This window comes from Podarcis tiliguerta (genome assembly GCF_965153285.1).
Source record: "Podarcis tiliguerta genome assembly, chromosome: 5".
NCBI lineage: Eukaryota > Metazoa > Chordata > Lepidosauria > Squamata > Lacertidae > Podarcis > Podarcis tiliguerta.
In genome coordinates, this window is record NC_139538.1 from 26,578,996 (window position 1) to 26,603,147 (window position 24,152).

The following is a 24,152-nucleotide window of genomic DNA, read 5'->3' on the forward strand; positions in this document are numbered from 1 at the left end:
AGCTTTTGTGTTTTTTCTTCTTCTCCAAACAATCAAACTTTAAAGGGGCCCTGTCCAAAGAACTCAAATTGTATCTGCCCACAATCTGGCAGGCTTAATTTACTCTGGAGCAGCTCCTACACCCCAATATTTCATTCATTTCTGGGCAGGGGAAGGAACTTAATTGCTTATACCTTCTCATTCTAATGAACGGAGGGAGTTTGTTCTTAACAGACCTAATTTTGTACCCACAAAATGAATTAAACTGAAAACAAATAGAGCAACTCTGAAAGAGAGTGGTCTGTTCCTATAGCTACAAAAACAGATACAAGTTGAATCTGGCTGTTCACCTTTGTAAAAAAATATACAATATAGGATACATGTTATCCCACTGTTCCTTACTACAACAGTGGGGTAACCACCTACCAGAATCTCTATACTGTGCAGCTAAGGACATTGTTTCTCTTCCATTTGTGTTCCCTCACAGCCCCTGCTGCCACTTGTCCATCACTGTTACTTTGTTTTCTATTCACCATATGTCTCCTCCTATTCCTGAGGTGACCGGGCTTCTTTCCAACTTTGAATTACAGTAAACCTTCCAGCCACATAGCTACTTCCTATTTCTTCTCTGCAATTACTTTTCACTTCAGTCAACTCAAATCCATTCTCAGTGATCCAGGAAGGAGTACTAAGGAATTTCAGAATTCTCCTTCCAGAGGCAGTAAAGTTGCATACACAACATGAACTTAAAGCACATTTGAGCCCAAAAGAATCTTATGAACTAAAGCTTGTGAAAGGTGCTAGGAATTGTAGATCTGTGGGGCGTAAACTACATTTTGCAGGATTTATTTTGGGTGTTTTAAGTATAAGGTGCATTTGCAGCCTAAGATACCATGCACACGAAACAGCCTTCACGTTTAGCATGCTAACACATATACAAAGATGTAGTCCGATAATTAATGCCCATCTAGGGCTTCTTGATTAAGGGACGCGGGTGGCACTGTGGGTAAAAGCCTCAGCGCCTAGGGCTTGCCGATCGAAAGGTTGGTGGTTCGAATCCCTGCGGCGGGGTGCGCTCCCGTCGTTCGGTCCCAGCGCCTGCCCACCTAGCAGTTCGAAAGCACTCTTAAGTGCAAGTAGATAAATAGGGACCGCTTACTAGCGGGAAGGTAAACGGCGTTCCGTGTGCGGCTCTGGCTTGCCAGAGCAGCGATGTCACGCTGGCCACGTGACCCGGAAGTGTCTCCGGACAGCGCTGGCCCCCGGCCTCTTGAGTGAGATGGGCGCACAACCCTAGAGTCTGTCAAGACTGGCCCGTACGGGCAGGGGTACCTTTACCTTTACCTTTTAGGGCTTCTTGATTAACTTGGAGCAAACAACATACTGTATTTTGACCCAGAAATGTTTATATAGTTGTCTTAAACTGTAGCTTTCATTAAATAAAATATCTATATCTTTTCTCACAAAAAACCATCCTTTTGCATATTTTACAGAGTACATTCTTGGTGTAAAACACTACCAGTGTCTCTCAGTTGTGCCTCTACTCCCTCTGATCTAATTATCATTCATTTGCCTCACCCAGGAAACATTTGTGTCAATTTTCCACTTAATCATTTTGACTAAAAAGGTACAGGACTGGTGCAGATTTTAAAGACTCTTAAGCCATCAGAGCATAGAACTATGGATTCTAATTACTGTCTAAACAAGACGTATTGTAGACTTTAAAAATTCTTCAAACTGTGGATAGATGCACATGCAACCAGGCAAAAGCAAGTTCTGCATTAAACACCGAGGCTGTGCTCAAACATTTTGTATTTAGTTCTATAGCACTGTGTATTTAGGACAGTTCTGAAGGAAAGTCTCCCATGTGGCTATGGCTGTCTTAATCAGAATGTGCAGCGCTGGAAAGCTGACATTTACATAAAGGGAATGACACATGACAGCAGCCTGTGGTAAAAATATTAAAGACAAACTGCACCTAATTTAAAGTGTCTAGGGAGAAAGGAACATATTTAAAGAATATGCACTTAACAGAGAAACCTGCTTACGTAGCATTCAGGTCCAGTTCACCCAGCGGTCTGGGATATAGCTACTACAGATGGTGAGATGAAGGAACAATTACTGGGCGCATGAACACACACAACAGATAGATGTTCAGCCCAGACACTCAGTTCCAGCACCAAGGGCCTTCTGGTGGTTCCCACACTTCAAGATTTGAAGCTACTGGGAACCAGGCAAAGGGTCTTCTTGGTAGTGGCACCCACCCTGTGGAATGCCCTCCCATCAGATGTTAAGAAGATGAGTAATTATATAACATGTAGGAAACATCTGAAGACAGCCCTGTATAGGGAAGCTTTTTAAGGTTTAATGCTTTATTATGTTTTATATATGCTGGGAGCCGCTCAGAGTGACTGGGACAACCCCGTCAGATGGGTGGGGTATAAACTTATTACAGTGGTACCTCGGGTTACATACGCTTCAGGTTACATACGCTTCAGGTTACAGACTCCGCTAACCCAGAAATATTGCTTCAGGTTAAGAACTTTGCTTCAGGATGAGAACAGAAATTGTGCTCTGGTGGCATGGCAGCAGCAGGAGGCCCCATTTGCTAAAGTGGTGCTTCAGGTTAAGAACAGTTTCAGGTTAAGTACGGACCTCTGGAACGAATTAAGTACTTAACCCAAGGTACCACTGTATTATTATTATTATTATTATTATTATTATTATTACTATGTGACCAAAGTTTATGTACAATCAAGGTTATGCATATGACTAAGTTGATGTGTAGCCACGTGTGATTTCTCCACTTTTTCTGGTAATGAATGGGATGGCAAGTGACTCTAACATTTACTGTAGTTTAAATTTGAAATATGGGCCAATGTATGAACTGAAGTAAACCCTGGCAAGCTTTTGACATCAGTGGCTACCACCAGTGATGTTTTTAAAACAAACAACAAACAACACACACACATACACGTACACATTTGCTAGGTTGTCTTTATTAATCACCTTAGAGGGAAGTACTGGGAAGCACTTGCTAATATTTGGCAGATGATATGAAAATTATCTTTGGTTTGGAAATACTCATGAGCTGAACTGCAGCAGCAGCAGCATTTGATACTTTCTGTCCAGAACAACAGTGGCAGCAGGAGCACCCAGTGGATTAGGAAGAGGAGAATGAAGGACACTAGGTTTCCTTTGTTGCTACCACACAGGAGAGGAGAAGATAGTCATGAGCCATGGCAGATGAGCATTGGCTCAGTGAGGAAGCATCTTGACAATTGTCTATGCAGAAATGTAGATCTGAAATCTTAGTAAATCAAGAAGACAGTGGTCCCTCCCTTTCAGCCCAAAGTGCTTTGTACATCCCATTTTTTCATGGCTTCAATTCTGCTTCAGAAGTGTATCTGGAAATCTTCCAAGTGTATACGATGTTTTAAAAACCTGCCCTCCAAAAATGCAAAACCCAGAATTATTAGCATGGCTTCCTAATTACTGTAACTAGCCATGGATGGAAATTGCCTTGCGCATACATGCAAAATTAAATTTGGTCTCAATCTGGATAGAAAGCCAAAAATGGGAAAGGGACAATTCTGTGCGATTAAACTATCTGTATAGCCTGCCAAATAGTATTGTCTTTATTATTCATTTATGTAAGTAAGCTTGGGAAGAATACAAATACCAAGGTACAATGCAGCCCCCTCAGTGCAGCCTTCCATAATCTGCTGCCCTTCAAATGTTTTTAGTCTCTCTGACCATTGGCCATGATGGCTGGGGATTTGGGGAGCTGTAGCCCACAAATCTGGAAGGCACCAGTTTAGGGGAGGCTGCTTTGGCAATAGCACAATATTGGTGCTGTGTGGATTTATTTTTTTTAACCAAGCTGCAAATCTCCTAAGCAAGACATGGCTAATCAAATACTAGGCTGATACTAGCATAGTTGTTACCTTCAGTATGTCTTTAGAACCCTTTCCCCCCCTTAACAGCAGCAGGTATATTAAGAATGTCCAAGGAAGAGGAAGATAACTTATTTACCACAGGTTAAGTAACTACATCCTTAATGCTTGTTGCCTGCTGACTCATTCTTGATTAATACTCACACTGCCAGACATGATTTAATGACATTTTGCAGAGAACAGGTCTTTTCCCCTACCCTGCCCCCACTTATTTTTGTTCCTCTTGCTAATCTTTCCATTAAACCACATTTCACTCCCTAAGAACTTGGAACTCTGAGATGTGGTCTGAGGCATACCGGTTGTCAGCCTATATTCCAAGGAATGAGCTGAAAGAGGGCATCTTCAAGATTTTGGGATGGTTTGTTCCCGGCACCCCATACAATAGAGCAGTATTGTTTGTTGGGGGGGGGGGACTTTAACAGGGCCATTCTGCACTTACCATTTATAGTGGTATAATTGCTGCTTTTTCAGGTATTTGTTTTTGCATGCTTCCACAACGTCATCATTTTTCAGGTAGTATTTTGGAGTAATGTACTCAAAACCCCGCTTTTCCTTCCAACACCAAAAATCTGACTTCTGTGGGTGATCTGGAATGGATCCTCAACATTTTCATTCGTGTGACATTTGGAGAAACGTCATTCCTGATTCTGTGCATCAGGGGTGAAGTTTGGGGGGCATGGTTGAAGAATTGCCTGTTTTGCACCACTTCCCTGTGCCCCCAGGGCATTCGGCCCATGTGTGAGCCCAGTTCAGAGGAGAGATATGGCAGAGAGGGTCGATGATACTGCGTGAAGGCACTGCCCATGACAGACATCGTTAGCTGTCACAAAAATTCATCATAATCACCAGGTTTGCTATAGCTCAGACAGACATGTAGTTCCTTTTTTAACTTGCAAAATTGGAATTCTTGAACACTAGACATTAAATTATTATGCCTGCAGCAGTGTCCTGCATATCTCCCTTCCCTCCTTCCCTTCCCCCACTTTATCATTCCAGGGGGAGCCAATTCATCCCAGGGAGGTCCAGGGCTGCCTCAGTCCTCTCTGGCCAAATCATGGATTCACCTGAATCTTCCTGATTGAGCTCTGAGTTCAGGATCTGGGACTGAGTCAGAGACAGTGCACAACTCTTCTTTATATCCACTCCTTTATTTGAAGAACAATCCCACATAGTGACAATGTGGGTGCATCAATGGCTAAACTAAGGCTGGATCTAGACACATCAAAGAAGCATTTCAGTTAATGCATTGCAAACTCGGGTTGGCAAAAAAGGAACTCCACAGCACCATCTGGTGTCACAGTGTTATAATGCATAAACAATGCATATAAAGCGCTTTTTCTTTTCTGAGTCCCAAGTTCAACGGGGTCAGTCATGTGTGTTTCTCTCCTACAATTGTACCTGGTTACATACATTCACACGTAATGCATACACCTGGGATAGTGGCCTTATTCACAGTTCTAGTAGCAACTTTGGCTGAAGTTTAGCATACCCACCTTTGGGAGATGAAGCCACTGATGTAGCAGAGGAAGGTCTTGGAATCAAAACAAAATGGAATGCTGTGAGGAGCAGACAGGAGATAAGAAAGATAAAAGAACAGGAAATGTGGATAGTTTTAAGAGAAAGTGGAAACCAAGAGATGGGACTGTTCTGTGGTGGGCCAGGGGAATAAGGAGGAGAGGGTAACCAGCTGTGAAGAATGGGAAGAAAAAAACTCTTCTTGAAAAGGGGTGGCCCATTGCAAAAGTGGACCTTCCTCAGAGGCCCCTAATCACAGAACTGTGAACACGGTTATTGTGACTGCACTTCTAGACTATTGCTTTGATAGTAGAATATATCAGGGACTTAACAAGCAGGATGTAATTAAACTTTACAGTATCCTTAATTTGCTTGGCTGATGTCCTTATTTAAAAGCTGGTTAGAGAGTTCTTTACAATAGTTTGTCTTAACTACCAAACTGACTTGTCCTTTGGGAACCGTTACCAGGATTCATGAGGAAGAAGGTAGATGTCCCTAACCATTTATTTTTTTTCACTACATGAGGTGGGCATCCCTGCAGAGGTGTGGACACATGTCAAGGGAGGTGGCAGCTATTCCCTGACACCTGTTGAGCAGTTTTCCTACTAGTGTTTTATTCTGGAATAACCGTGATTTGCTCACTCACTTTTTACAGGGCTTGCATACTCTGTCGTATTCAAATCATCTCCTCCCTATGTTTTCACTATGCTTCTGATGGTGTTTCCTGCTTGGCAGGGGGTTGGACTCGATGGCCCTTGTGGTCTCTTCCAACTCTATGATTCTATGATTCTTCCACCTTTTTGATCATTGCAAAATCATCACCATCCAACATGTACTTTTGTAACCCAAGAAAATATTTAATGAATTTTTTTTTTTTAAAAAAAAAGAGAGAGAGTTTAATTTCCTGTTTAGACAGGAAAATGTGCAACTGAAACTCCTTATGGGAGGAGTGCTTCGTGAGGCAGGGACAATGGTTTGGAGACGCCCCTCTTTTCTCCATTGCTTGCCCAGTAATTCCTATTCCATGGCCACTTCATTCTCTCCCTTCTCTGACTTATATGGGAGCAGCAGAGTTTAGGAACATAGGAAGCTGTCCATACAGAGGCAGACCATTATTCCATCTAGCCCAGGGGTCAGCAAACTTTTTCAGCAGGGGGGCCAGCATGGGGCCAGTCCACCATCCCTCAGACCATGTGGTGGGCGGGACTATTTTTTTTGGGGGGGGGGGTAATGAACAAATTCCTATGCCCCACAAATAACCCAGAGATGCATTTTAAATGAAAGGACACATTCTACTCATGTAAAAACACGCTGATTCCCTGACCGTCTGCGGACCAGATTTAAAAGGCGATTGGGCCAGATTTGGCCCACGGGCCTTAGGTTGCCTACCCATGATCTAGCCCAACACTATCAACACTGAATGGCAATGGATCTCCAAGATTTCAGGCAAGAGTCTTTTCCAGACTCACCTTGGCTGACGCACAATCAGTGTACATCACCAATGCGTGTACATCTGCAAGTATGTAAGCCCCCTTCAGATTGATGAAGATTCCACATCACCTAGGAAGCATGTCTGGCATGCACATAGATTTCTAGAGGTGGGTTAGCTGATTGTGTTCAAGAGAGCGCCTTCACCTGTTATCCAGTGGGCACTGAACACCTGGATGGCGTATCTAACATGCTCTAACACATATGCATCCTTGTCTGGCCTACTAATCATACGCAACACAGCACTTGAGGGTCACTACCTCTAGACTGGAACTATATTATATTAATACAATCCAGATACCATTATTTAGTTTTGCTAATTGCACTAAAATGCTTGGAGCCAACTGGCATTACTTAGTGGATAAAATTACTTGTCATTAGGCAAAGCCTGAGGAGGGGGAGGGAGAATGAATTATACATTTTTTTCTAATTGTGAAATCATTTTTTATTGGTAATAAATTAGTTTTAAGCCTGCCATTTTTAAAAAATAAACACACAGGAATTGTCTAACATAAATTATCTAACCGTGACCTAGTAAGGCCAGTACAAGTCATTATTTCACAGCATTTTCTTTGGACCATAAGCACCTCCAGTCCATTTGCGCTCATGCCTCTGTCACTGTGTAGTTCAGTTAATCCAATAAAAATGTTAAAGTCATGTCAAACATGCTTTTTATGGTTAAATTCATGCCAGATTTTACAGTGGGTTATTCTCTAATCTCATTTCTATTACTCTGAAAGTCACAAACTGATCTTAATTATCTCTTAATGGTAGTATAATCTCATTTTGAGACAATGTGAGGGGCTGTAGTGAAGGCCATATCTTGTCGCAAAAGAGCAAAGAACACCATTTTAAGTGCATTTAGATTGAAAATAGTTTACTGCCAAGTTCTTGCGTTTTAAAGATAGGATATTAAATATTTAAGGCTGCAATCATATGCACACTTACTTGAAAGCAAGCTCTACTGAATAGGACTGCATCCAAATAAGAATTGCAGTGTCAGGCACCAAAGTGTAAATATGAAGTAACACTGGTCGACACAAATAATAGTTCATGTCATCAAACTGTTCTGGGATTCAGCCACTTCAGGGAAATGGGAGACATCACTTCAGCCTGTGTTTGTGAGGCGGGTGGGTAGCCTGTCTGAACAGTCATCCACAAAAAAGACCCTATACATAGATGGCTAACATTTCATGGAGAAGGGTACATTAGAATTTTCTGTCACACACTTATAAGCACAGTACACATATTATATTGTATACACACAGACCGAAAACAGAATCACAGTACTGAACTCTTCCTAACCCTGTTATGTAGGTCTAACTGTATGTGATGCTAATTACATTGCATGAAACCACATCTTTGTTTTTTCTTTGGTTTATTAAAGTTGCTGGGCAATTTTTATCAGGATGACAGCATGTGGGGAGGGGAGATATGCCGCTTTTTTTTCTAAGTGTAATTGCAGTGCAGGGTGTGATTTTTGTCATGATTGCAGTGCAGGAAGAAAGAGTTAAACTTGCAGAATGGGGGCTACACATTCCACAGAGCAACATATATGTTCTAAGGATTTAGAAGAAATGCATTTGCTTCACATTAATTACCTAATTCACACTTTCCAAAACAATGTGTGAAGTAAAACAAAACTGTCCCTCAAAATTAGCACTTCTCTGAATTTTGCTATGTAGTTCACCAACTCAAATGAAAGTTGACAAAACTGCATTATATTAGGGAAAAGTACTTGCAAAACTGTCCTATTAGAAGAAGTGGAAATGAATTTTTGTGAAGTTTTTTTCTTTTAAATCACAAACTGATATGAAAATTGGGTGAACTAAATTTAAAATCATAAAAATGAGGAATTGAAACTGACAGATTTCTCCATCTCTAAATTGTGACCTAAACCATAGGTGTTGACAAACCATTTTTACAACCACGGTCACCTGCGAATAAACTGCACATCTTTATTCAGGTTAGCCGTGTTGGTCTAACGCAGTTGAAATAAATAAAAATAATACTAAATTGTCCGGTAGCACCTTAGAGACCAACTAAGTTTGTTCTGGGTGTAAGCTTTCGTGGGCGTGTACACTTCTTCCACCCTCCCACTATATATAAGGTTCTAGTGTCTTCTGTTTCAGTGTATCTGAAGAAGTGTGCATGCACATGAAAGCTTATACCCAGAACAAACTTAGGTGGTCTCTAAGGTGCTACTGGACAATTAAAAAATAAATAAATTATGCACATCTTTAGGTTGAAACTGGCTCTCAATCACTTTCTCTTGCAGCTTCACTTACTAATTGTTTTTCTTTATTTTTCTACCATGGAAGCATTTGCAAATATATTATTAATTATATGAGTCATAGTCACAGGTCAAACTATAATTACAATTTCTGATTAATTTCACAAGGTTATTCTTTGGCCTCTGAGAATTTGTTTTTAAAGTTCATTCAGTCAATCTATGCCATCAGTCATGGTGAGATTTTTTTTGATGTTTTGTTAATAACTAAGGTAGCTTTGATTTAAAATTCAAATAGTTTGCAGCAAGTTGAAAGATTCACTGACATTAGGTTTTTGACTGCCTACTTTTGATACTATTTCATGCCTCATTTGTCGTAGTAATTATGCGATTTAGTCATTATTCAGAGATCAAGTGAATATTCTTCATGGTGAAGATTCAGGTTTTAGGTATACACAGTAATAATGATCGATAGAAGCTGAGCTCTGGAACACCATGTTCTACAATGAAATAAATATGTATTTGTGATGTAGTATAATATTCATATATTTAATCCAACACACACATACACATTTATGTTAGAAATGTAATGGAATATTACAATATTATGTTTAGATCTCAAATGCAAATTTGGCACTCTCTTTTCAGAGAAACCTTATCGCTCTTGTTCATCACAGAATTCACAAACATAACACTAGCTATACCCCCTGGGTGACATCATGTATGTTGGTGATCCTTCTGAGCCAATCAGTAAATGGCTGATTCCAAAGAAAGCTGGTTCACAGTGCAAAAGGTTTTCAACACAGGAATGGGAAGAGCCATCACTGATTAGGTGTTGCATTCCTGAAGCCACCTTTACTCATTCTTCAGTGAACACCTGAAGAGGGCTGATGGGTGGTGTGGGGGTGCCAGAGTACAGAAACCAGGGTGCCCTGCATTTAGAAGAATTGCTTGTGGATATTAACGATCATGGGAAGCTTACCCAACTGAACTTTTCATCCCTCTAGCCAAGTGGTCTACTATAGTCAAGTTGTTGTTTAGTCATTAGGTCATGTCCAACTCTTTGTGACCCCATGGACCAGAGCATGCCAGGCACTCCTGTCTTCCATTGCCTCCCGCAGTTTGGTCAAACTCACGTAGTAGCTTCGAGAACACTGTCCAACCATCTCATTCTCTGTTGTCCTCTTCTCCTTGTGCCCTTACTCTTTCCCAACATCAAAGTCTTTTCCAGGGAGTCTTCTCTTCTCCTGAGGTGGCCAACGTATTGGAGCCTCAGCTTCAGGATCTGTCCTTCCAGTGAGCACTCAGGGCTGATTTTCTTAAGAATGGATAGGTTTGATCTTCTTGCAGTGCATGGGACTCTCAAGAGTCTTCTCCAGCACCATAATTCAAAAGCATCAATACTTCGGCAATCAGCCTTCTTTATGGTCCAGCTCTCATTTCCATACATCACTACTGGGACAACCATAGCTTTAACTATACGGACCTTTGTCGGCAAGGTGATGTCTCTGCTTTTTAAGATGCTGTCTAGGTTTGTCATTGCTTTTCTCCCAAGAAGCAGGCTTCTTTTAATTTCGTGACTGCTGTCACCATCTGCAGTGATCATGGAGCCCAAGAAAGTAAAATCTCTCACTGCCTCCATCATAGTGGCCTTCTAAGAGCATCAGGCAGAGATGTCTTGCCCATCATCTGATTATTATATACTGGAGATTCCAGGGACCGAGTCACTGGTCTTCATGAAAAGCATGATAAAGATAGCAAGATGTTAAGGGAAACATTCCACCATTGGCTGGAGCTACAGACATTGTTCTGGGATACAAGTAAGAGTTTCCCGGTTCAAATGAAAATGTATTCACTGCACAATGTAAGGCAGCGGGGGGGGGGCTCTTGAACTGGGGCACCCAGTATCCAGTGTTCAGAAACTTGACTGCTGTGCCACCGGCTCTCTGAGCCCTTGATCCAACAGACAGATCAGGTTGCACTGCTGTCCTGAATAGTGATGCCAATCAGCTGACCTTTCAGTACAATGGAAAAGGTGCCAAGCTGTACAAAACCTTTCCTTCTGGGCTGGCAGCTAAGTAACTTGTTTCGGTAGTGTAAGGATATCAGGGGGGTTACTCAAGAGCAATCAAGCAAATGCCTCTCTGGTCGGCTGCAAAGCCTCGTTATTGGTGCCAAAAGCCCTTCACCATGCAGAGTGCCACTATTCCGTGGCTCACTCATTCACTGGCAGAATCTGTGAGTGGGCGGTCCTTAAACCTTCCCCAGCAGAGTAGTTTCTTGATGCCCAATCTGCGCCTCCCCTCTCGGCACAGACGCCTACTGCGCAGGGAGGGCGTGGGCAACGGAGGACCTCTCTCCTCCCCGCTTTGCCCAGGCAAGGTGTCCTGGCACCGCCTTGCCTCCTCCGAGCCCTGAAGCTCCTCTCCACTGGAGGCGTGGTTACTCTCTTCTGCTGAGGAGGTCTGCTTCCCACGATCTTTGGGGGCTCTCTGTAATCCACCCGGCTTTTCCCCTCTCGCCCCTGAGCCGATGGCAGTTCCCTGACAGGTAATAACACAAAACTGCTCTCACCTGGCCCCTGCCTTGCCCCTGTTGTGCTGCAGCTCATCTAGCCAATCTGGTATTGGCTGTCCATCATTATGTTTTCTGCTTTTGGCCCTCAGATCCCATGTGTCTGATTCAATACATGTCCGATAGCCTGGTCATGACTACATTCCCTGCTTCTGCCTAACATGTCCTTCAATCCATGTCAGACCCAAAATCTGCGGCCAGCTAGACTACGGTCTGGCATGCACTTCAGCCTCTTGTTTGCATGATTTATAAAGTTTGCAGCTGCAGATATTACAGGTACTCATCAAATTTGCAAAAGCATTTGCTCCAAATTATTACTTCAAGCATTCCAAGGCTGAACAGTTATAACAGATTCTGGGGTAATTAAACCAAGGCTGGATGGGCCATGAATCTGATACAATAAAGCTTTTGTGCCTTAACATACAGAATGAATTGAACAAGCCATCCCTATAGTCCCTCATTTTCACTGCATTACATTTGCTCTTTAATGTGGCTACAACCAAACAAACAAACAGAAGCCCAGTTAACTCTTCATTATGTTTGATTACATGCTTTCAGTCTATAGCAGCCATCAAAGACGCCTTAGGCTACAACATAATCATGTCTAGGCATAGTAAGATCCCTGATGACATATTAGGACAGGAGAATTCGATACTGGGTTAGAAAACAGATTGGGTGAGTGAGATGTACATTAAAATTTCAGTCATTACCATAGCAGTATGTGACACAGAAAGAACTGTGTGCTTAAAACTTTACTTCGATGCAATCTGCACTCATTAATGTGTTCCAAAAGCTTACAGCAAGAAGTCACTATTTAACAAAGGAGAATAACTCGGCTCGACATACAATCGATAAATAGATTTAGGTGTCTGGATAGGGAACATGCAATGTGGTTTGTTGTACATGGAACAGAGCTTCATTTAAACAGAGCCTTCTAATTAATTTTTGTGTGTGGCTTCAAAAGGACAGCAGCTTCCATTAGGTACAATTATGGCCGCCAGCTGCAAGGATTCAGCTCCTAACTTCAGTTTCTCTTGCATGTGCGCACAAACTTTTTATAGGCTTCTGCCTGCTTTCAAACATAGGCAAGTAGATACGTTTCCATTTTTTCTCTGTGTGGAATTGCTTCCCAAAAAGCACTTTGCACCTTGTCTGATTGCTGTCAGCATAGTTTAGCTATGAAGATAAAGTTGTTGTTGTTGTTTAGCCATTTAGTCGTGTCCCACTCTTCGTGGCCCCATGGACCAGAGCACGCCAGGCACTCCTGTCTTCCACTGCCTCCCGCAGTTTAGTCAAACTCATGCTGGTAGCTTCAAGAACACTGTCCGACCATCTCGTCCCCTGTCATCCCCTTCTCCTTGTGCCCTCCATCTTTCCCAACATCAGGGTATTTTCCAGGGAGTCTTCTCTTCTCATGAGGTGGCCAAAGTATTGGAGCCTCAGCTTCACGATCTGTCCTTCCAGTGAGCACTCAGGGCTGATTTCCTTCAGAATGGATAGGTTTGATCTTCTTGCAGTCCATGGGACTCTCAAGAGTCTCCTCCAGCACCATAATTCAAAAGCATCAATACTTCGGCAATCAGCTTTCTTTATGGTCCAGCTCTCACTTCCATACATCACTACTGGGAAAACCATAGCTTTAACTATAAAGTACTGATAGTCAAAAACATCTCCACAGCTCAGGGCCTGTGACAGGTCTGAGGAGGCCCTGAGCAAAAAGATGGTGGGAGGGGAGGCAGCGCAACCCTGGTGCCCTCTCATAGTAAGGTTGCTAAAGGACAGCCTGCAGTGGGGATGGGTGATCACAGTGGGCCGCTGTGAAAATGGGTGGTGCCATATTGCCAGCTGACAAGAGAAGCGCCAGGTTAAGCAGCTGCATTAGCACCGTCATCATCTTTTCCTCAAAATATTTCTGGATCCTGGGTGAGAAATTTATTTCACCTCACATTTAAAGGCGAATCTACCAAGATTGCACTTCACAAAACAATGAAAGAACTGAAACACACTGTCATCCTTTGAAATTCACACTTCTCTGAATTTTGCAGCTTTCCAGTCAAGTAATGTGTAGATAATGGTAAAATGCATTTCCTGGGATAAAGTTTGCATGCAAAAGCATATATTTATATAAAAAATAACAACATAAAATTACATTATTTGGAGGGTGAATGCTTTTCAAATGTGCATATTTGGCAAAATTTCATGCAAATATGTGCCTGGTAGGAGGCATCAGTATTTAAATGCTGGTGAATCTTCATGAGGACTTTTTAAAAAACAAAAAACCTAGGCTGATGTGGAAATGTGGAGAACTAAATTTAGGAATGGAAAAATTAGAAAGGGGAAAATGGCAGGTTTGCCCATCCCTAGTCCTGACATATGGTACGTCATTGGGGCTGAGAGGCATTGAGGTAATATAGATGGTAGCAGCTCTAGTTGTGTTATCCTACATGTGTTTCCTCAGACCCAAACCTTTAAAAAAATAATTAAAGGATGCTTACATCATTTGCAATGATCCTCAGCTATGATATGTTCTGACACCCAGATAGGTCTTAGTTTTATGCATATTTGACTGTGTAGCCAGGCAGAATGAGACATGTAGATACTGGGGCAATTGACATCAACTTTCCAGTTTGCAAAAAGAGGAACACTTGTCAGGTTCTCTATATGTGCTAAATGTTTAACTGCCATGCCAATCAAATAACCTAATTTAGGGTTTTTCTTTTACAGTTAAATACACAGTCCAATGACTTGTCCTCTTTCACACACAGAAAGTTAGCAAGATTGATGCCCCATGTTTCCAAACCTGACTTTTTGATTGATTGTTCTCACAAGTATTAATATCCATCTTGTTTTCAGCTACAAGCCTGAACATTTTAATATAGCCTGTACTTGTAACATTTATTTAATAAATAAGTAGCAATGAAACAATGAAAGCTGCAAAAGCGATCCTTTTAGAATTGTCAGAACTAGTCAGCACAACATCTCCTCTCACGCTAGTTTGTGCGAAGGTTCTACAATATCTGACAGGCTGATTTTGATAATCTCTTCTTCAGATTACTTCTGTAAAATGAATGGCTAAATATATTGTCATCTGTCACAAAGTGAATAAATTGCTAATATTTGGTGTAAAGGTAGGGTTTTGGGGTGGGGGCCATTCCTCAAATGTCTAGATTTATAGACTGCAGCAATTTACCCTCTGCACTGCTATAATCACACACAATAAAAAGACATTGGGCAATGTACATCCTAGCAGTTTAAACAAGAAACCACTTCAAAAGTTGTGAAAAGAAAATAGGGTTCCGCAATTGTTCTGAATAGTCTTTATTTTATTTTTTTGTCCAATCCTGCAGGTTGATAATGTATGGCTTCGTACAGGCTATGGTCCAACTTAGCCAGCTGAAGAAAGGAGACTTTCACTTCACTGACTGTTTATTATTTGGTTCTTTAATGTCTGCTACAGATCCAGGTAAATATACATTATTTTGTATATACCGTATTTTTTTTGCCTATTTAATAAAAAATATTAATGTTTTAAACTCATATACATTAATCCAGACAATTTAAAGTGGCAGAATGTACAATAGTTTCTCCCATTTTATCATCTCACAGATTAGGCATGGAGGAAGGACTTTTCAGATAAACTTCTCACTCCCTCTCCCCATATGAACTGGCCCAAACCCTGCAGTCTTCACCAGAGGGTCTTCTCCAGGTGCCCCACCTGAGGGAGGTGCTAAGGGTGGTCACATGAGAGTGGGCCTTCATAGTGGTGGCCACCCGTCTGTTGAATGCTCTCCCCAGGGCAACATGCCTGGCACCTTCATTATCAATTTTGAGATGTCATGCTAATACCTTTGGGGGCGTATTTGGTAATTTGGTATTTGGGACAGGGGTGGCACTGTGGTCTATACCACTGAGCCTCTTGGGCTTGCCGATCAGAAGGTTGGCAGTTTGAATCCCCACGACAGAGTAAGCTCCCGTTGCTCGGTCCCTGCTCCTGCCAGCCTAGCAGTTCGAAAGCACGTCAAAGTGCAAGTAGATAAATAGGTACCGCTCCAGCGGGAAGGTAAACGGTGTTTCCGTGCACTGCTCTGGTTTCAGTGTTCTGTTGTGCCAGAAGCGGCTTAGTCATGTTGGCCACATGACCCAGAAAAACTGTCTGCAGACAAACTCCGGCTCCCTCAATCTGTAAAGTGAGATAAGAGCCACAACCCCAGAGTCTTCTGCAACTGGACTTAACTATCAGGGGTCCTTTACCCTTTTTTTTTTTTTTGTAATTAAGCTCTCCCTTATGGTGGTATTCAACTTTTAGTGATGTGTATAGAATCTGTCTTTATTGATAGGTTAGTGGATAAGAATTTTATATATTTTTGTGCCCATTGTTTTAAATGTTTTGGATTCAATGTTATATCAGTCTATGAATTGGGTTGTGCTGCCTACTCCCACCTCAACACCCTAAGTAGACCAATGCTGAGGCTACTTAGAGTGTGTGACGCGAAGGGTGGGGTTAGTCAGCAGACCCCCATTCATAGATTGATAAAACACATGAACAATTTCACTTAAAGAAAGATAGAATGGCTGGACTAGTGGGTCTCATATTTGCTCCAGGATTTGAACGGAGGTTTCCCTCTTCCAAATTCAAAACCATTAACCCCACTCCATAGCCACAAACACTGATCTGCTTGTGGTTTCTCAGGTTAGCATACAAAGCCCCCAAGAAATAGTATATTTCCCAAAGTAAATATTCCCAAAGATGTCCCGTCAAAGCTGGAGATGCCCAACTTATTCCATATTTTGCTTTAGGCAAGATGTGGTTGCAGCTCTACTCTGACATTCACTCAGGGATCTGAATGACGTAGTCCTGTAATATTATTGCACATCATTTTCTGTTCCTAAGACTGCAGCCTGCTCTACAGCCCTATGAAGAGATTATGAGTGCTGGAACAGGAAGAGAGTCTTTAAAACAGCACTCAAACCCCAATGGATTCAATGACACGTTTGACATTTCCTTTTGGTACATGGGAGGCATGGCTGATAGAGACAAACACATCTGTATGTTTAGTCTGTATCTTTTTGTAGAGTCCCCCCCCCCTTAGTTCTATTTTGTTTTCTGCATTGATGCACTTAAAAAAAAAGTTTTCAAAATATTTCATATGCACTTTTAATTTTAAATGCATATCTTCCTCTCAAAATGCATATTTTCAGACAAGTACAAAATGGATTGTACATCTAAGACAGCAGTGTGGTTCCTTTCCATCCCACTTCTTAATGCCAGAGGTCTAAGATACATCATGGGGGAACAAGGCTGTTGTGCTGTCATCTCTTATGTAAAATTTGCTAAGAACATTCAGCTTTCAGCCACAGAAACCTTATATCCGAGATGGAAAACCTTTTGTTGGACTACAATTCCCTCTATAACAAAGGCAAAATAACCCAGTCAAGGACCAAGAAAAAACATGAATGATTCAGTATTGGCAATACTTAAGTGCAGTGAAAGCTTTCATAATCTAATCTAATCTAATCTAATCTAATAAAATAAATATGTGGAACAACAAGTAAGAGACTGATATGTTAATGAAAATACAAAACAATACATCATGGGAGGCATAGAACTAATGGTTTTTATATTGTTTTATTATACAGGTTTGTTGTTGTAAGGTGCTCAGAGAAATGTTTTATGTCTTATTGCTGTAAACCACTTCAATATACTTTTTTATAGCAAGCAGTATATAACAATTTTTATAAATAAATGTGACACACATTTTTTGGTGGAGGTAGAACACAGCTACTTGATAATCTCTTGCTAACTATGATGAAAAAACAACTATCCTTTTATCTATGATTTTCCACACCACTCTAGCCAATTATGAAAAGTCTCAGGGGTGATGTGATTAAAAAATCATCACTCATTGAAAAATTGGTCCTTGGTCACGCTGCAAAACAAATTACATCACCACTTCACCATATGCCTGCATCAAATCATATTAACAGGCCCTGAACTTTCAAGACTGGCTTTATACATATCAAGTCTGAAATGAATCTCATTGATATCTGTAGGATTCTTCTCAAGTTATGGGTGCTTAGAATTTCAATTTTGGGTTGCAATTCAATGTATGCTTATTGAACTCAATGAGGCTTGATACTATTCCAGTATGGTTTCCTGTTCAATTGAATAAGAAAATTCTACTAATTCTTCAGAATGATCCGAAGTGAATACAAATTATGTTTTACAAGAGTTTTAGTTATCTGTTCCCCATTGTCACATATGTGCTTGTTTTAATATAATGATAAGGAACAAGAAAGCTATTTTAGGGTTCAAATCAATAGCCACATTTGTTTTAAAAGTAAACAAATGAGACTAGAAGGCCCGTCTTTTCTTACTTATTACCAAGGAACTTAATAAAACAGCTGGAAGTGTTTGAGTGGACCTGGATAATTAATGCTGATATAGGTGCAATTTTAAGTGATTCACAGTGCAATCCTATATATGTCTACTCAGAAGTAAGCCCCTTTGAGTTGAGACTTACATCCAGATAAGTTACATTTTCTGTGGTTACACTGACAAAATAACTGTAATTTTGGTTGAGTGCTATTTGTAACCAGTTTGGTTTCCATAGTGAAATGTGCAGTCACTATACTGCTTTTGCATATTTTTGAAATGTCTCTCATCATCGCTGCTGTTGTTGTTGTTGTTATACCCTGCCTATCCGGCTGGGTTGCCCCAGCCATTCTGGGCGGCTTCCAACATATATAAGAAAACAGTGAGCAATTTATTTATTCTAGGTTCATGTCTCCTTCCTAGAATTTCCAAATACTGGAGATATTTTTATTTTCTATTTTTTAAAATCTTGCTATGGAGTAGGACATTCAGCACAGAATATTCACTGCTGAGCAATAAACCTTTTCCCCCCCTAACAGCTCCTTCGTTTACACACTTAATAGAGAAACTCCACTACATAACAAATGGCACCAATATGTGTCTCGAACGTGTCTATAATGTGTCATCCTTCCAAGTGTGGATCGGATTTTATGAAAATCTCAGTGTTGAGCTTATTTGCACAGCTTTTTTTCCTAATCCCTGCTCTGCTCAGAACTTCCTCTGGTTCTGCTAAAAATATGAACTATTATCTCATGCATGCATGCATAGATGCACTCTGGGTTTTCCAAAAGTAATCAGCATATACAAAAATGCACATATAGATAGAGATATATAGAGACATATATAAAAATTATTTCTATATAATTATATAGTATATATATTATGCATAAAATGCATATGTATTAGTACAAAATTATGCTGCAGCACGGGGCTTCGCTCTTTTGTAAGTATAATATACATCTAATTTTTAATGCATATAATTACTTGGGCATTAAAAAACCAAAACCCAATAATGCATGAGCAGCTCACACATAAGTCTGTACTAGATACAAGAGGCAGTTTGATGCAATCGCAGATTGATTGATTGATCAGATCAGAACTGCCAAATGCCATATATAGATCTGTTTAAGATGGTTTTCTCCTCCTCCCTGTACTCACAAAGAAAACCCTTAAGAGTTTAGGCAAATAATCAGCTTTACCTGATTCTAATGGAAAGGCGAGACGGGGACAGAGCTGTGTCTTCAGTGTACTGAAGACTTACTGGCCTAAATCCCTTGATGGTGGCTCCCAACAGCTTCATGTAGATGTTAAATATCATGGGGAAGAAGATGCATCCCTGAAGGACTACAGCATAACTGCTGTGATCAGTGGTATCAGTCCCATTCACGTGGATGCCAGAAGTTGACCAAATAGGTCAGCTAAGAGCTCCATTAAAAGAGGTCAGAGTTCACCCATTCTGTTTCCTTAATTGTTATGTTATGCTATGCATTCCACTTCTTCAAACATTGAATAATCAGGCAAGCATCTCACATTAATTCATGAATTCCAGCATCCTCTGATCTGCCACAGGTTTCAGTTCCTCCTTTGAATTTCATTCCCTTCACCTTCTACATTACCAATGCATATGGGGACCTTGCTTTTTTGCAGTGTTTTATCAATATTAATTCAATCATGCATATTAATTGTATCAAGGCTCTTTCAGTGTGGTGGGTCGCTATGACATCAAGTGGCCTTGCTTTTTGCCCCCAGGGTTCTCCAAAAAACCCTTTCAAAGCCAAAGTCAAAGCACAGGACAAAAAGATGTCAGGTTTGGTTTACATCTTCAGAAGTCCCTCTCAAAGCACCACCTTGCCCTGGGATTTGAAAAGAGCCTTGGTGCCTGCTACCCTAGGTAAAGGTAAAGAGACCCCTGACCATTAGGTCCAGTCGTGAACGACTCTGGGGTTGCAGCGCTCAATTCACTTTACTGGCCAAGGGAGCCGGCGTACAGCTTCTGGGTCATGTGGCCAGCATGACTAAGCCACTTCTGGCGAACCAGAGCAGCGAACGGAAACGCCGTTTACCTTTCCGCCAGAGCGGTACCTATTTATCTACTTGCACTTTGACGTGCTTTCGAACTGCTAGGTTGGCAGGAGCAGGGACCGCGCAACGGGAGCTCACCCCGTCATGGGGATTCAAACCGTCGACCTTCTGATCGGCAAGTCCTAGGCTCTGTGGTTTAGACCTGCTACCCCTACTTTCTGCCAAATCCTGCCCATACCTGTTGAAATGCAGATATCAACAGGTGTAGGGCAGATGCCTGAAATAGTCTTGCAGGCCCAATGTGAAGCCTAGTGGGCCTAATTCAGCTCACAAGCTACAGCTTCCTCACCCCTGGCTTCGACCAGTGATCGGGACCCTTTGGCCTGCCTGATGTTGTTGAACTGCAGCTTCCGTCATCTCTGACCATTGGCCACACTGATTGAGGTTTATGGGAGCTGGACTGTAGCAGCATCAGAATGTACACAGTTTCTCCACGCCTGCCTTAGAGACTGTTACAGTGGTGCCCCGCAAGACGAAATTAATTCGTTCTGCAAGTTTTTTCGTTCTACGAGTTTTTTCATCTTGCGAAGCACCAATGTGTATTGACGGTTTCCCATAGGAATGCATTGGCAGTTTAAAAAAAATATGTGCAAGACGTTTCGTCTTGCGAAGCAAGCCCATAGGGAAATCCGTCTTGTGAAGCAACTCAGAAAATGGAAAACTCTTTCGTCTTGCGAGTTTTTCGTCTTCCGAGGCATTCGTCTTGCGGGGCACCACTGTATATGGAAAAGAGAATCAGGAAAAGCAGAAGTACTGAGAGACTTGTACCATCTCCTGAGCAATCACTAGGAGCTCAATCACCAGCAAAGCTCTCCTTACAATGCATTAAGAATGGGGAAGGGAGAAGGATAAGTGACTTTTTGATAAATTTTCAGTACAGATTCAAAAATACCATACAGCATCTTCAATGGGCTAACTAAAACCCATTGATTGCTGTGGGTGTGCTCTGAGAACAACTTAGTCCAATTCAACCCCAGATCTGCACTGTTTCAAAATGAGGGTGATGGCCTGCAAAAGGGAACCTTCCACCACGTTAAAACTTTCTGAAGCTTTGTTTCAGAGAGAAAGACTCCAGCTAGCCTTTTTCCCTACCCTTACATACTAATTTTGCTATGTGCAGGGGACTTTCCTTGGACGTGGGAAACATTCCAACTCTCTTCTCCCACCTACATCCTAAAGAGACACAACCTTGAAAAGGCCGAACTAATTCAGCTCTTAATATCAGCGTTCTGGAGGTATTGACATTCTAATCGGAAATTACTTTGCATACTTGTACCTCCCTCCCCCCTCCACTTTGACATTTAAGGCTTTGGAAAACATTTGCCTCAATAAAGGTTTGCTGAAGCAGAACTGTTTCAAAGCTACGTGAACTCGCTTACCTTCATTTAGGCTGATAATCAGAATGCTCTTTTCTGTTTGGGGTTTCTATGGTTACAGCTGTATGGCTGATGTGGGTTGCCCTGCCCCCTTTCAAGCCACGCAAAACAGCTGGAAAATATTTTATAAGTTGTAGGGAGGGAGGAAATAGCTTGGTAATTAAAATGCTTTATTGATGGGTTTGTTTTTTTCTTGAACTAAGCCTTGAGTAGGATGGCTGATTAGCAGTGCCAGGAATCTATAATTACAACTGGAACAGTTATTTTTAGCATAAGGGTTTTTCAACATGGTTGGTTTAGTGGGGAAGCTTCTCTTCTCTTGGCCAATGAAAAGTGGGAAGGAAACGAGAGGCTCAAAGAGAATATGCCAGCTGCTTTGGTGCTGTGTATTTTTTAAATTACAGGTTTATTGCTCAACCCTGTTGTAATTCCCATTGATTCCACTACAGATTTGTGCCACTGCATTTGAAGCACACTCCTGGGGGATTGAAGAAAACGGGCACATATTCAGCTTTTGCACCCCCCACTTTCCAGTTCCATTACTGCAATGTAAACCTGCACTTCCCCCAAAGAATCCTGGGAACTCTAGTTTGTTAAGGATGCTGAGAGTCATTAGGACAGTCCTATTCCTCCCAACAGAACTACAGTTCACAGAGTTTTCTGGAAGGGGTTTGATAGTTAAATCACTTTGTGAGGGGAATAGGGGTCTCCTAACAACTCTCAGCACCATTAACAACTGACAGGATTCTCTATTTAAGGTGATACAATACAGTTTTAAATATAGTACAGATGGGGGTCTCAAAGGAGCATCCCTCTCTAAAAAGGACCATCCTTCCACTCCAAAAAGCATATGCACAAGAGAAGTCTTTGCAGAGCAAAGAATTCTTTGCAGAGCAAAGAATTCCAAACAACTGATGCCCCAGGAAGGGAGGGGGGTTCTTTCAACAGCTTTGGCTTTGGGGTGAGCAGTTTATTACAGCATATATTTGGCTGAGCTGGGGTTGGTGACTTAACACCCCAGCTAGGTCGAAGACCCGCTGCTTCCTAGTTGCTCATTCTAGTGACTATTAGGATTGCCCTTATAGTCAATTGCACAGTAATGTACCGCAGCGGCAGTGAAACAAATGCAATGAGATACTGTCTATTTTTTCCAATACTACAAATCATTAGTAATTTTTCCAATGGTTTCCTGATGGGAAAATCTATGTCCCTCTGGTGCCTGAAACAATCTAGATACAGATACCCATCTTTGGGTAACTGCAAAAACTATATAGCAGGTTAATAATGTAACATCAGAAGTAAAATAATAATAAAAAATTGTTACAATGGTACCTTGGGTTACAGGCGCTTCAGGTTACAGACTCCGCTAACCCAGAAATAGTACCTCGGGTTAAGAACTTTGCTTTGTGATAGGAACAGAAATCGTGCAGCGGCAGCGTGGCAGCAGCAGGAGGCCCCATAAGCTAAAGTGGTACCTCTGGTTACGAACAGTTTCAGGTTAAAAATGGACCTCCAGAAAGAATTATGTTCTTAACCCGAGGTACCACTGTATTTGTACCCCGCCCATCTGGCTGGGTTTCCCCAGCCACTCTGGGCAGCTTCCAACAAAGATTAAAAATACATTAAAATGTCACACATTAAAAACTTCCCTGAACAAGGCTGCCTTCAGATGTCTTCTAAAAGTCAGATAGTTATTTATCTCTTTTACATCTGATGGGATGGTGTTCCACAGGGCGTGGAAGGCCCTCTGCCTGGTTCCCTGTAGAGAAGGCCCTCTGCCTGGTTCCCTGTAGCTTTGCTTCTCACAGTGAGGGAACTGCCAGAACCTCAGCGTCTGGGCAGAATGATGGGGGTGGAGACGCTCCTTTAGGTATACTGGGCCAAGGCCGTTTAGGGTTTTAAAGGTCAACCCCAACACTTTGAATTGTGCTCGGAAACATACTGCAGATTGAGAAACAGCAAAATCCTAACCAAGTAAGTCCTATTCAGTAGGACATACTTATAGGTAAGTGGGGTTGGGTTTGCAGCCTAAGCTTAAAACCTAACCCAAGATTTGCCCAGGTGAGAGACATTGGATATGGCTGATCTCTGAACATGACAAGTTCTTTTTGTTATTCCTTCTAGTGACAGTCCTGGCTATTTTCCATGAGCTTCACGTTGATACAGATCTCTACACCCTCCTCTTTGGTGAAAGTGTCCTAAATGATGCCGTGGCTATAGTTCTCACACAGTAAGTGCAAATCTTTTGTAAAGTGAAAATGTTGATTATTAACTTAGTCCGTTTGAATTAAAGCTTCCCTATATGCTTACAAATGGAGGCCATCGTTACAGGCCCCTACATACAGGTGCTTTTTCCAGAGGGTATTCAGCTGCATGACATTGACATGCTAATAGTGTGTTAATTGTGGCAGACCGTTTCAGTAGTTGTTCTGAGATGCTGCCCCAGTGTTATTTCACTATGGTCATCTATTGCACTGTAGCGCAACAAAAGCAGGACAACGATGAATAAAAAGTTAGGGAGTTATCAGTCATGCACTGATTGGAAATGAAGCCCCAAATGTTTGCAGGTGTAAAACAGT

General features: G+C 41.6%; 1 protein-coding gene across 2 annotated transcripts in view; it reads left to right on the forward strand.

The window, feature by feature from the left end:
* The window catches only part of SLC9A9 (solute carrier family 9 member A9), a 249,304-nt gene that overhangs the window by 47,650 nt on the left and 177,502 nt on the right, over window positions 1–24,152 (forward strand). For both annotated transcript variants that reach the window (XR_014511863.1, XM_083442758.1), the window contains exons 5-6: window positions 15,090–15,205; window positions 23,698–23,803. Coding sequence is in view for 1 of the 2 variants with exons in the window: in XM_083442758.1 (XP_083298884.1) it covers window positions 15,090–15,205; window positions 23,698–23,803 (222 nt within the window). In the remaining variant the exon portion in view is untranslated. The remainder of the gene's footprint in view (window positions 1–15,089; window positions 15,206–23,697; window positions 23,804–24,152) is intronic.